This window comes from Cydia pomonella, chromosome 27 (genome assembly GCF_033807575.1).
Source record: "Cydia pomonella isolate Wapato2018A chromosome 27, ilCydPomo1, whole genome shotgun sequence".
In the NCBI taxonomy this organism is placed as follows: Eukaryota; Metazoa; Arthropoda; class Insecta; order Lepidoptera; family Tortricidae; genus Cydia; species Cydia pomonella.
The window spans coordinates 953,360-964,428 of NC_084729.1; the positions used below are offsets into that span (position 1 = coordinate 953,360).

Below are 11,069 nucleotides of genomic sequence, written 5' to 3' on the forward strand. Positions count from 1 at the left end.
CCTGCGCTGTCAGAGACTTGTACCCTTTTTCACTAGGGCCACAGATTTAAGCTTTCCATGAACCGTTGAAAATACGCTAAAATATTGTCGACATAAATATAGAGCGGATGAAACGGCGGTCGGACGCCGACTCCCCATACACAGTTACAATTTAACACAAATACCTAGTGGCTTTGGAGGCGATCGGGCGGTGAAAAGACTGTTTGAGAGAAAACTGACAGCACGCCGCCCGGCTATGGTCGGCCTGGGTATCGACGGGCGGATGTGGTGGATACGGATCTTATATTATATTTTCTTGTTTACGGAGTGGGCGAATGCATTTATGCACCATCCCCCGGCCGCGGGAAGGCCATGATGGGGGGGTGTGTGGGACTCGCCGCTCCTGTCTCCTCTCTCCTGGCGAGAGGGGAGGGAGAACTTGACCCTACCCACTAAATCCACTCCGGCGTTTCGCCCTCTTTGCCGTTTGCGAGAGCGCTATGGGATCGAGTACAGTGCACCCTAGCGCCCCCCGGCAGCCCTGGCTAGGCGCCAGGACACCCGCACAATGGTGGGGGATCAGAAACGCTTGATCCCCCTCGGTGACGTATGTGGAGCAGTGCAATGCGGGTCCCATACCCGCTGGCCCCATTAGGGATCGAGGCGAACATATGCTCTTCGCTTTCGACCCCGCCGCCTGCGTCGGAGAGGCAGCGCATCCGGATCAGCCTCACGCTCCCTCTCCGCCTCCTCCTTCTGTGACATGACTTGTTCGCAGCAGGAGGCCACCGCGTCCCACTTTCTCTCGCTGCCTAGCATCGTCGCTATGATGCTGTGCAGCGAGAGGTCCACCACCCCTGTTACCAGCCTGAGGGCAGCTCTTTCCTCGACCCAGCGATTGCAATCTTCCAGTGTATGCTGGGCCGTGTCGTCCACCGCGCCACATTCGTGGCACTGAGGCCCCGGCTCCCTCTTAATTCTATGCAGGTAGTGTCCGAAACAGCCATGTCCAGACACCACCTGCGTTACCCTGAAGGTCAGGGCCCCTCTCCTTCTGTCCGCCCACTCATTCATTACCGGGAGGATAGCCCCTAATGTTCGAGTTCCATAGTAGCTGTCCAAGGCATCCCTCCATCGCTCTCATAGGCGCTCTGCGGCTGCCCGCGCCACCCTCTCAGCCTCTTCCGCATCTGGGGGCTCACCACGTGTCCTGGCCTCCGCACTCAGCCCGTGCCTCTCCGCTAACACCTCCGCGTCCAGCTCCCAAGGTGGGGTGTCCGCGAGTTGTTCGCTTACGTAAGCCGCTGCGTTAAACGTCAAAGCATGGTCAAAAATGTTTGGTACTATGAAGTTAGCAGAAGAAAACTTTCTATGATGTGACGTCATAAATACGTGAATGAGTATTTTTGTTGATTTCATAATCGAAAATGAACAATAACTGTCTTGTTTTTTCGTGTGTCCTTAAGTTTGATTTCATGACCGCTGTGTATCAATCTGAGGGCACAGTGCCCTTACCAAGTCAAGGTTTATTTTAAATTTAGGAAGCAATCCTATTGTATTACAGCCGTAGGAGCTCGGGGTTTAAACCAAGTAAAAGAAAGATGGCGGCGATGTGATCTTTGCGTTGCAGTTTTATCTCCGTGTCGGCTAGAACGACGGTTTAGTCGTAAAATGGCCTTTCCTTATCTTTGCTCCATGTTCTTCGTTTTTCTGACCCGCGATTACAGTCATAAAAGAGGGACGCCGCTTTAAAAACATATTTTAGAATAAACTGGAATAAATGTAAATGTTTTTTTTTTATACTACGTCGGTGGCAAACAAGCATACGGCCCGCCTGATTGTAAGCAGTCTCCGTAGCCTACGTACACCTGCAACTCCATAGGAGTTACATGCGCGTTGCCGACCCTAACACCCCTCCCCCCTCGTTGAGCTCTGGCAACCTTACTCACCGGCAGGAACACAATACTATGAGTAGGGTCTAGCTAGTGTTATTTGGTTGCGGTTTTCTGTAAGGTGGAGGTACTTCCCCAGTTGGGCTCTGCTCTAGATCTGGAGTGATATCCGCTGTGCTGTGCCCTACCACACAAAGCAAGATAACATTGACAATGCCCATACCTCTCTTGTGGACGTAGTTTAAGGAGGTACCCGGGTCCAGGTCCCGAGTCCAAATGTGTGTATGTCTAAGAAAAAGTGACCAAGGGCTCCAGTGCCCCAGGCTGGAATCGAACCAGCGTCCTCTGCTATCGCGGCAGGTGCGTGAGCCACTCAGCCACCGGGGTCACGGCAGCATTGGTCGAATTTTTCGAACTATATGCATTTCTTACTGAAGACTTACGGCGCCCCCTAAAAAAAAACTGAAAATAATTTAATTTGTTCTAATAATCCTAATAGTATATTTTAGAATAGTTCGAATCAAACTTAAAGTTAAATAAACATAAATTTGAACTGAATCGTTATTAATTACATATCAATAACAGATTTTTACCCAAATAAAGGAAGGACTATTGTGTTTACTGTCAATTTATGTTTGTATACTTGCTGTGTTGTGTGTGTAAGTATGTTTCCGTCATGTGTCGTAGAGTCGGAACTACTGAACTCAGACTGCACCACTGCAAGTACTGCAATACTGCTGCAGTAATCCTGATGCAGTCTAAACTACTACTTTTTTTTATGGAGGATAGGCAGGCGTTTGACCACGATCACACCTGCTCCCAGCAGCTGCTGCTGCTGCTGATGATGATGCGGTCTACGGTGGAGCACGCTTACCTATGCTATTTATGCTATGCTATTTACTCTAGCCTTGAAGAGATTCAGATTGTGCTCATGCGGAAACAGACTCGGGCAGGGCATTACAGACCTTGGCAGTTCGCATAAGGAATGTTGAAGCGAAACGCTTCGTGCGCATTTGTGTACCTACCATGAAGCGATGCCGAAGTGCCGATTGTCTGGTAGTCCGATGATGAAATGGGGACGGAGGAATAAGGTTCCTCGGCACACTCTCCGAAATGTATCCTATAAAAGATCGTTAGGCTGGCAACCTTGTGACGATGCTCCAGACTTTTGAAGTATAAAATAAGAATGGGCCAGTACAGCGGTGTCACGCACACGAATTCGAGCCAATCGTGCAGTCTAACGCTGCAACGCGATTGGTTGATGAGTTCGCATCACGCGCACGATTGGTGGTAACTAGGTACGTCAGACTGCACGATTGGCTCGAATTCGTGAGTGACACCGCTGAAATAGCACCTTTCTTAGTGCCCGTAAGGCATGTCCATATGTCAACGTACTATTACTTTTAGTGACTTAAATTTTGAATCGTATCTGTATCGGATAAAATTAATTAAATACACCAAAACTCAAAAGCCAAACTATAATCCTATTATGCAGCCTAAGAACCAACCAAACCACAGGATTAAATAGCAAGATGTAAACTTCGTTCTTAACTTTCGCTAAGTATCTCGATTCTATTAACAGTAAAGGACTGCGTCAAAATGGTCCCTAAACCAACAGAGAATTAGGTCATTAGATAGGTATTTTTATGTACTTCATTTCTTTCTATAGGCACCAAGCTGAATTCCATTGCAGAACTGAGATATTTGTAATTTAGTCAAAATGTCATCACCCTTATTACCTAGGCAATAGAGTCCATCGGCGAGCGCGGCAAACCATTCGCCGCGCTCGCAGCGGTGCGCGAATATCTACCCTGCAGCAATTAATTTACTTGCTTGGACTGTATTGCCTAGGTAATAAGGGTGACATTTTGACTAAATTACAAATATCTCAGTTCTGCAATGGAATTCCGCTTGGTATCCATAGAACGAAATGTTGGTGTTTGGTCCAGGCTCCATACAAAGTTGACCTTTTGGTAGTTCGTCCTTTGGTAGTGGTTAATATTTTACTTGAGCTTTACATTTATACTCGTATTATACTTACATCACACAACATCAATAAGATGAATGGTTTTTAGGGTTCCGTACCAAAAAGATACAAAAGGAACTGTTATGGTGCGTCTTTGTCCGGCCGTCCGTCTGTCTGTCTGTCTATCTGTCACATCGCTAAATAAGCTTGAAATTGAGAATAATTATGAACAAAAGTTTTTTATTATTATTAACGATAGAAAATGCCCACTATGAAAGGGGGGCAAATTTCAATTTCAAAGTGACTAAGTCAAGTGGGGTATTTGAAAGAGCTCAAATTGCACATTCCAAAACACTTTTTTTCATAGTGAAAAAAAAAATTGATTTATGAAGGAAAATGTGAAAAAAATACCACCCTCCCCCCACTTTTCTCCGAAGTTTACCGAAGAAAAATTATGAAAGTTTTACATAATATTAACATTACTATAAATTTCACAGGAAAAATATAATCAGACATCTGTATAACTTTTTAATCTGGATAACTTTTTTTAATTAACGTAAAACATTTCCAAATTCAGTTTGTCATTACATTTAAGACAAATTCAAATAAAATAACTCTTAGAAATCGGCTCACATATGCTTGATAATATATAAATAATCTTTACTTAATTTAGCCGTTATCTTATATCTATTTTTCAATTTGTTCACTCTATATTATTTTATGTCTTTTTCCTTCTTGTCTGTTACCTTTCGTGATTTTTCTCACTTGATGGTCTCATCGGAAGATCAGCGCTGGAAGCCACCAGCAACATCCTGAGATGAGGCCATTTCGGGGCACTTTATACTTCCTTTGTTTTTGTTATATCATGTAATTCAACGTTTGGTCTCTCGAAACCCACCCTGTGCTATAGCGCTAAGCCTAAGCAATTTTAACATCTTGGACCGGTGGAAATATGAATGGTCTACTGCTACGCTTGGAAAAGATGACCTCTATCTCCCAGATCCGACGAAAAAACCAAAAGGGTTCCATCTGGTGTCGTCTGAACAGGTTGAGAACAGGTCATGGCCGCTGTAATTATTTCCAACATAAGTGGGGTTGGAAGGAGTCTCCGCTCTGCGAGTGCGGCGAAGAAGAACAAATCATTGAGCACATATTTCGGCGCTGCCCACTTCACTTCTATCCTGGCCATCTGGCCCAGCTGAGGATCTAGATGTCTTGACACCCGACGTAGTTACCTGGCTTAACAACCTCAAAGCTGTTCTCTGATTGCCTAACCATGCATGCCATACGATTAAATAAATTTAATGTGTCTTGTTTGTGTTTACGAATAAAAATTATTCTATTCTATTCTATATCACTCTTCCAAATTAGGGCGACTGTGACAGTTGCGTTTCGTTCGCCACGGAGCGTGAACGATAGGCTCGTTGGCTACGCGGGCTGTAATGAGGTTGAAAGTGTTTACGCCAAGTGTGGTTAAGTCTTAAGTCGCCGCTTGGCGGTTCAAAGTAACCTCAAAGTGTAGCTTTGTGAGGCATTCGCTACACGGGGCACTACATTTGAATGCCGGCGCTAGAGACGGGACTGTTTACACCGATATTCATGTTTGCGAGTAAAAGTACCAAAATATTATGTTTTTTTACCCAGTCATGGACTTAAAATAAATCGGCTAAGAGCATATCGGGCCATGCTCAGAGTAGGGCTCCCTAGTTAGTCTTCCGTCACAATAAGCTAAACTGGAGCTTTAAATATAGTAGATTATTAACCAAGGGATAAACTGTGGATGAACTGTACGTATTTTTACCATGAAGGGGAAACTTTTTGCGATAACTCAAAAACAGCTAAACTGATCATGTCCGCTATAGTTTTCATTTAATGTCTTTCTTAAGCTCTACTTTTTCATATTTTTTTTGAAGTATGGTTCAAAAGTTAGGGGGGGACACATTTTTTTTCTTTCGGAGCGATTAACTCCGAATATATTGACTTTATCAAAAAATATTTGTTGAAGACCCCTATTAGTTTTGAAAGACCTTTCAAACGATATCCCATACTGTAGGGTTAAAGCAAAAAAAAATCACCCCCACTTTACGTGTAGGGGAGGTATCCTAAAAAAATTAAATTTTTAGATTTTATTCTACGACTTTGTCGGCTTTATTGATTTATATATTCATGTTCAATTTCACCTTTCTAGCACTAACGACGACGGAGCAAAGCCTCGGACTAAACGAAACTATAAGGGTCCCTAAAAAAGATTATGTTATAAAGATTATCAGGGTGAGATAGCTCTTTAGCGATAAATAAATAAATAATAAATATTGTAGGGACATTCTTACACAAATTGACTAAGTCCCACGGTAAGCTCAAGAAGGCTTGTGTTGTGGGTACTCAGACAACGATATATATAATATATTACAAATACTTAAATACATAGAAAGTATCCATTACTCAGAAACAAATATCTGCGCTCATCACACAAATAAATGCCGTTACCAAGTTTCGAACCCGAGACCATCGGCTTCATAGACAGGGTTACTACCCACTAGGCCATACCGGTCATCATATAGAATAAATTATTCTTTTTTACATACATATTGAAAACTAAAAAAAATAGGTACGCTTTCGTCCCACCTCTACGCCAGGTCAAGTGCCTCATTTTAATATGAAGCCAAACCAGAGCGCACGAAAAGCAATACATACGTTGCTTTCCACACACACTTGTTACCTCCCGCCTCTACCACTAGCATTGAGGCTTGCTTTTAATTGCGTGCAAATGGGAAGCAAGGAGAAATGAAAAGCAAGTTTAAATGAGAAGTTTGAATGTATCATTTGATTGAGAGGGAAGATGATTGAGGAAAACGAGGGAAGATGATTTATATTTAGCGCTATTAATTTTCAAACTAACAAATATCAACGAAAAAATAAATTTAAGTAGCTCTATTATTCTTGTCTGTGGTAAATAGAATAGAATAAAACCAGTTGTAAAGGTGGTACATATGATGTGGTTAGTTCAAGTGACGGCCTGTAAGGACACAGCAACATTAATACTACAGATAACTTAAAACTAAACAACTTAACAGCTTTAAACAAAAATCCTCAGCGTAGCTCTAAAATGCTTAAAATTCATAAAAATGCTTTAAATGCTATAGCTTTAAAATGTTGCCAGCATTTAAAATCTGATGGTAAATACTTATTTAACAAAATTTGTCTATACCGTTCCATAACTGGTTCCAGTCCCATAATAGGGTTGTGTATTATACCTACTCAGTAATCCCGGCTTCTACCAACTGGAAGTATACGGCAGTTTGAAAAGGCAGTGCGCCGAGTTTGCAAATTAAAAGTTTACGCCACTTGACTCGCAACGCTGCAATCAACACGCACAACAGCCGATTTTATACCGTATCATTAAGAAATAAAGTCCAAATTCAAAGTAATACTTTAATGGCAGTTACTGAGTAAGTGGCGGCGGGGTAGAACTTTAATAACGATTTTTAGGTCGGATTAAAAAGTGTTTTTAAACTTGTGCCGAAATTAACGTATTGAATGGGAATTTATAAAATTATACTTCTCTTATCTTTGACGACCGATCTGGCCTAGTGGGTAGTGCTAGTGACCCTGCCTATGAAGCCGATGGTCCCGGGTTCAAATCCTGGTAAGGTCATTTATTCGTGTGATGAGCATGGATATTTGTTCCTGAGTCATGGGTGTTTTCTATGAATTTAAGTATTTATAAATATATATATATATTATATATATCGTTGTCTAAGTACCCTCAACACAAGCCTTATTGAGCTTACTGTGGGACTTAGTCAATTTGTGTAATAATGTCCTAAAATATTTATTTAATATTTATTTATTTATTTATTTATACTTTACTAGTTCTGCCTGTGAGTCCGTCTGTGAAGAAGTATTTTTACTGCCAGCTAGGTACATATAATACCTAGGGTTTGCACGACGGATCTGAAATATTTATTAACAAAACAAATATGAAGATGCGTGTGTCACCGCTGTGCGCGCGCGAAAAATATGAAAATATGATGTGAGAAATGTTTGGGAAGATCCGGGTATCCGAATCCAGACCGGATAATTTCATACATTTTGGAATCGGACTACAAACCCTAATAATACCTAAAGGAGACGTCCGGATGTCAACTGACGTGGTCTAGCCTAGTGGGTAGTGACTCTGCCTTTGAAGCCGACGGTCCCTGGTTCGAATCCCAGTAAGGGCATTTATTTGTTTCATGAACACAGATATTTGTTACTGAGTCATGGGTGTTTTCTATGTATATGAGTATGTATTTATCCATTTGTATCTATATGTATGTATATCGTCGGCTAAGACCCATAGTACAAGCTTTGCTTAGTATTATTATTATTTATTATTTCATAAGAAGTTTTAGCCTTCCTAGCAATTTCTGCAAAAAAAAATATGTTTTTTTTTTTATAAATTCTAAAAATGAATGTTAATACAAGGTTAAACGCATTCACTGCCATCGTTTTCGTAACGCTACACGCGTAGCTGATTTTAGCGTTTTCCCGCTTAGTTGAGAAAAGCTACTATGAATAGAGCGTCCGCGATCGGGTCCCCGGCACTCAAATGTTTCAAAGTAAATTGCAAAAAATATTGACATAAAGGTAAGAACTTCAATTGTTTAATCTTATTTTAAATGAGTATACAGAGTAATTTTGTTATGTCTGCCCATACCTCGAGGGGTCAATATGTGGGTCATAATGGACAATTTTTAGATGTGGTCAACCCCAAAAACACCAATAAAATTCTGTGTCATACATTTTTTTATGTAATATTACGCAGCAAACGAGCAGACGAGCCGCCTGATGGGAAGCAGTCATCGCCGCCCATGGACATAAGCAACATTGGAGGAGCCACTTATGCGTTGCCAACTTTTGAGAACCCTAAAAACCTGCTTCTTGAAGAACCCCATGTCACAGCGCAAGGGAAACACCTGAGAAGGAAGCTCATTCCATAACTTGCACGTTGCATTTTGGCGAATCATTTGTCAATATTTTCTATGGAACAGAGGACTTTTTGGCTATTGTGGATTGACTCCATAGTCAAGTTGTTTAGTATTACCTACATATCCACCCCTCAGAGTATGCAAAGATATAAGAAAATCACCTGTATTGTGTCACCATTTGTGTTTTTTTTCGACCTTAACACTCCACACCCTCTTTGAGCTCTGGCAACCTTACGTGAGCCAGTTCATGCCTGAACTGAGCCCCATTTACTTTACATTAGATCTTTTTGATACCTAAGACTATATGTAAAATAATACTGCTTGCGCTTGGCAGGCCATAACTCTGTAACTTTAATTATAAAAAATAAAGTTTCATTCTATTCTATTCTATTCTCACCGGCAGGAACACAACACTATGAGTAGGGTCTAGTGTTATTTGGCTGCTGTTTTCTGTAAGGTGGAGGCACTTCCCCAGTTGGGCTCTGCTCTAGATCTGGAATGACATCCGCTGTGCTGTGCCCTACCACACAAAGCGAGATGACATTCACAGTGCCCATACCTCTCTTTTGGACGTAGTTTTAGGACATACCCCCCCAGTTTATTAGTATTTACATAGGTTATTTGTTAGTTACCTATTTTGTGTTTTCTTATTTGTATTATTTACTTTATTTTCAAAAGATTAACTTACTAAATCTTAAGCACCATTAATTATCGAGCCAATCAACCATTTAACTTGGTCTTTATTGTTATTTGCAGCTTTAAGAGCAAAGTTCGACACAATGGTTCAATAACGAAGGGTTCGAAACAAGCTTGGCCCTTTATTTACACTGGTTGTTTCGATAGTATCGCTTAATTATAACAAATTATACAGCGTGTATTATCAATACATCCACATAATATTGGACCCGGGTACGTCCTTAAACTACGTCCAAGAGAGAGGTATGGGCATTGTGAATGTCATCTCGCTCTGTGTGGTAGGGCACAGCCAGTGGATGTCATTCCAGATCTAGAGCAGAGCCTAACTGGGGAAGTATCTCCACCTTACAGAAAACCGCAGCTAAATAACACTAGACCCTACTCATTGTGTTGTGTTCCTGCCTGTGAGTAAGGTTGCCAGAAATCAACGAGGGTGCGGAGTGTTAGGGTCGGCAACGCGCATGAAACTTCTTTGGACCTGCAGGCGTAAATAAGCTACAGAGACTACTTTATACCATCAGGCGGGCCGTATGCTTGTTTGCCACCGACGTAAAGGTAACGACGTTAAGGGAGGTAAGGGCATTGTGAATGTCATCTCGCTTTGTGTGGTAGGGCACAGCAGATGTCATTCCAGATCTAGAGCAGAGCCCAACTGGGGAAGTACCTCCACCTTACAGAAAACCGCAGCTAAATAACACTAGACCCTACTCATTGTGTTGTGTTCCTGCCTATAAGTAAGGTTGCCAGAGCTCAATGAGAGTGCGGAGTGTTAGGGTCGGCAACGCGCATAAAACTCCTTCGGAGTTTCAGGCGTAAATAAACTACAGAGACTGCTTACCATCAGGCGGACCGTATGCTTGTTTGCCTCCGACGTAGTATATATTTTTTTTTATTCTAAAGACTGAACACCAGCACTATTGCGGCAGTATTGCGCGACATTGCTGCTTCAAATGTCAAAAATTCGGGCAGCAGCATCCATTTTGACAGTTTTACTACTGCAGTAATGCCGTCGCCTCCATTGCTGCAGGTCATATTATCGAAAATATATTAAATATGACATTTGCGGCAGTAATGCAGTCGGCAGTTATGTTCGAGTTGCAATACTGCAGCAGTAATGCAGTCTGAATCCGTACGGTACCTTAAGGGTAGTCAGTATAGATATAAATTGTATACACAGATGTCAATCACAATGAAAAAATCAACGCTGATCAACTCTGGTCAACGTGGGACTCGAACCCACATCTTTGGATTGCCGGTCCAACGCGTTACCAATCCGCTAGCTGTCCATCCGTCGTTCACCGCGAATTTAACCATCTCAACTGTGACAACGTCACTAGCGACATCTGCACTTTAAGGTTAACAACAATAAAAAAGGAAAATAAATATTTACATTTTAAACAATGGTAAACATGTTTTACTGAATATTGACGCCTTATTTTTCCTGTGCTTATATATATATTTTTTTTATGGTAGAGGAGGCAAACGAGCAGACGGATCACCTGATGGTAAGCGATTACCGCCGTCCATGGACACCTGCAACACCAGAGGGGTTATGTTTTTATGTTT

At 41.8% G+C, this 11,069-nt stretch overlaps 1 protein-coding gene and 1 non-coding gene across 2 annotated transcripts; both read right to left on the reverse strand.

The window, feature by feature from the left end:
* Nucleotides 1-630: 630 nt before the first annotated feature.
* Nucleotides 631-1,053, reverse strand: LOC133532815 (uncharacterized). Its single transcript, XM_061871665.1, has one exon. The coding sequence runs from the start codon at nucleotides 1,051-1,053 to the stop codon at nucleotides 631-633; it is 423 nt and encodes a 140-aa protein (XP_061727649.1).
* A 9,665-nt stretch (nucleotides 1,054-10,718) lies between these two features.
* Trnaa-ggc (transfer RNA alanine (anticodon GGC)) lies at nucleotides 10,719-10,789 on the reverse strand. Its single transcript has one exon. It is a non-coding gene; the product is annotated as a tRNA-Ala (tRNA).
* Nucleotides 10,790-11,069: the final 280 nt, after the last annotated feature.

What these genes read in the sequence shown, in the direction of transcription:
- LOC133532815 (XM_061871665.1), bottom strand. Translation starts at nt 1,053, where the DNA reads ATGAATGAGTGGGCGGACAGAAGGAGAGGGGCCCTGACCTTCAGGGTA.